Genomic DNA, 2,500 nt, shown 5'->3' with positions numbered 1-2,500 from the left:
GGTGACCGCTCCATTACACTGTGCCTCCTCCAGGAGTTGGTGAATCTTGTTCTCCTCGAGTTTGACCAAAGCGCTAGGGTTTGATCTGGGGCTCCGGTGGGCCGGACCCTCTCTGAGGTGCTGATGCTTTGGCGAAGGGTACTTGACGTCTCATTCTGTGTATAATCGCATCTGAGAAAGTCCATGTTTGCAATTCTATTCAGAAACTGAAATCAGAAGGAGGAGGAGAGACTGAGAGGGAGGAACTGCCCATACCGGCTTTGGAAAAGGTGTGTGTGTGTGTGTGTGTGTGTGTGTGTGTGTGTGTGTGTGTGTGTGTGTGTGTGTGTGTGTGTGTGTGTGTGTGAGAGAGGGGGGGGGTGGATTAAAAGCAGTGCTTTGAAAGTAAGTAACGTGAGGTTGTCTTTGGTGTTCAAAGTGAGGAGGTGAATGCTCAAATAAGATATTAGGATAGTAAATTCAAATGGGATATTGGGGTCGGACAATTTTAGCATAGCCAAAGAAGTGTGTGTGCCTGTGTGTAGACCGCAAGTCTCAGGAGCTCCGTCAAGCTTCCTGCGGTCCCAGCGGACGGTGGCGTGGCCTTCCTCACAGCGTCTCCCGCCTGCACCGGCCCTGACTTTGAATTCCCTAACAAAGGTACATACAGACATGACGCATACAGACGTGTCAGAACTGACACACGACACATAAATACATCAGTGGTACGGAGTTGCTGTGCTTCCTTTTTTTACAATTAGGGTTGTCCGTTTATTTTCTTTTTCTTTTTCTTTCTTTTAAGTGAGCCTACAGGTATTACGTCTTTATCCTGGGAGCCAGTGGTCTGGGGGGGTCTACTTTAGTACGCGCTTTGACTTTAAACGCTTGTTGTTGTTGTTGTTTTAAAGGGAACGTGCGTCAGGAGCTGCTGCTCTATTTCACTCACTCACACCCTCTTTGTCATCCATTGTCTTTGTGTCTTTTGCAGACCCTGCTACCTGCTCCATCGTTCCTGGGCAGGAGACGCTCATAGAGATCTCGAAAGGCCGCTCGGGATTGGGCCTCAGCATCGTCGGCGGCAAAGATACGCAGCTGGTACGCAGTGCCGGCGTCTTTCTCGAGGTTCCTATGGAAGCCTGTCTGCGTGATGAGAACTGCTGGTCAGAAGATGAACCATGGGTGTTTGTGCACATTCCTTAACGTGGACCCTTCTGCTGTGAGCTGCAGTTTCTGACAGAACAGTCTAGGGCCCGCCTCCCACTACATCATCCAACAGAACCCCAACAGTCTAGAGCCCGCCTCCCACTACATCATCCAATAGAACCCCAACAGTCTAGAGCCCGCCTCCCACTACATCATCCAACAGAACCCCAACAGTCTAGAGCCCGCCTCCCACTACATCATCCAACAGAACCCCAACAGTCTAGGGCCCGCCTCCCACTACATCATCCAACAGAACCCCAACAGTCTAGAGCCCGCCTCCCACTACATCATCCAACAGAACCCCAACAGTCTAGGGCCCGCCTCCCACTACATCATCCAACAGAACCCCAACAGTCTAGAGCCCGCCTCCCACTACATCATCCAACAGAACCCCAACAGTCTAGAGCCCGCCTCCCACTACATCATCCAACCGAACCCCAACAGTCTAGGGCCCGCCTCCCACTACATCATCCAATAGAACCCCAACAGTCTAGGGCCCGCCTCCCACTACATCATCCAATAGAACCCCAACAGTCTAGGGCCCGCCTCCCACTACATCATCCAATAGAACCCCAACAGTCTAGGGCCCGCCTCCCATTACATCATCCAATAGAACCCCAACAGTCTAGGGCCCGCCTCCCACTACATCATCCAATAGAACCCCAACAGTCTAGGGCCCGCCTCCCACTACATCATCCAACAGAACCCCAACAGTCTAGAGCCCGCCTCCCACTACATCATCCAATAGAACCCCAACAGTCTAGGGCCCGCCTCCCACTACATCATCCAATAGAACCCCAACAGTCTAGGGCCCGCCTCCCACTACATCATCCAACAGAACCCCAACAGTCTAGAGGCCGCCTCCCACTACATCATCCAACAGAACCCCAACAGTCTAGGGCCCGCCTCCCACTACATCATCCAACAGAACCCCAACAGTCTAGAGCCCGCCTCCCACTACATCATCCAACAGAACCCCAACAGTCTAGAGCCCGCCTCCCACTACATCATCCAACAGAACCCCAACAGTCTAGAGCCCGCCTCCCACTACATCATCCAACAGAACCCCAACAGTCTAGAGCCCGCCTCCCACTACATCATCCAACAGAACCCCAACAGTCTAGGGCCCGCCTCCCACTACATCATCCAACAGAACCCCAACAGTCTAGAGCCCGCCTCCCACTACATCATCCAACAGAACCCCAACAGTCTAGAGCCCGCCTCCCACTACATCATCCAACAGAACCCCAACAGTCTAGAGCCCGCCTCCCACTACATCATCCAACAGAACCCCAACAGTCTAGGGCCCGCCTCCCAC

General features: G+C 53.0%; 1 protein-coding gene across 1 annotated transcript in view; it reads left to right on the top strand.

The window, feature by feature from the left end:
* Positions 1–2,500, top strand: part of patj (PATJ crumbs cell polarity complex component) — a 76,058-nt gene that overhangs the window by 61,477 nt on the left and 12,081 nt on the right. The window contains 3 exon segments of the mRNA XM_077024805.1: positions 204–269; positions 525–639; positions 968–1,074. Of these exon segments, the coding sequence (XP_076880920.1) occupies positions 204–269; positions 525–639; positions 968–1,074 (288 nt within the window).

This window comes from Brachyhypopomus gauderio, chromosome 12 (genome assembly GCF_052324685.1).
Source record: "Brachyhypopomus gauderio isolate BG-103 chromosome 12, BGAUD_0.2, whole genome shotgun sequence".
NCBI classification, from domain to species: Eukaryota; Metazoa; Chordata; class Actinopteri; order Gymnotiformes; family Hypopomidae; genus Brachyhypopomus; species Brachyhypopomus gauderio.
The sequence above is the reverse complement of the archived record's forward strand: the minus strand, read 5'-3'. Positions and strand labels throughout refer to the sequence as shown.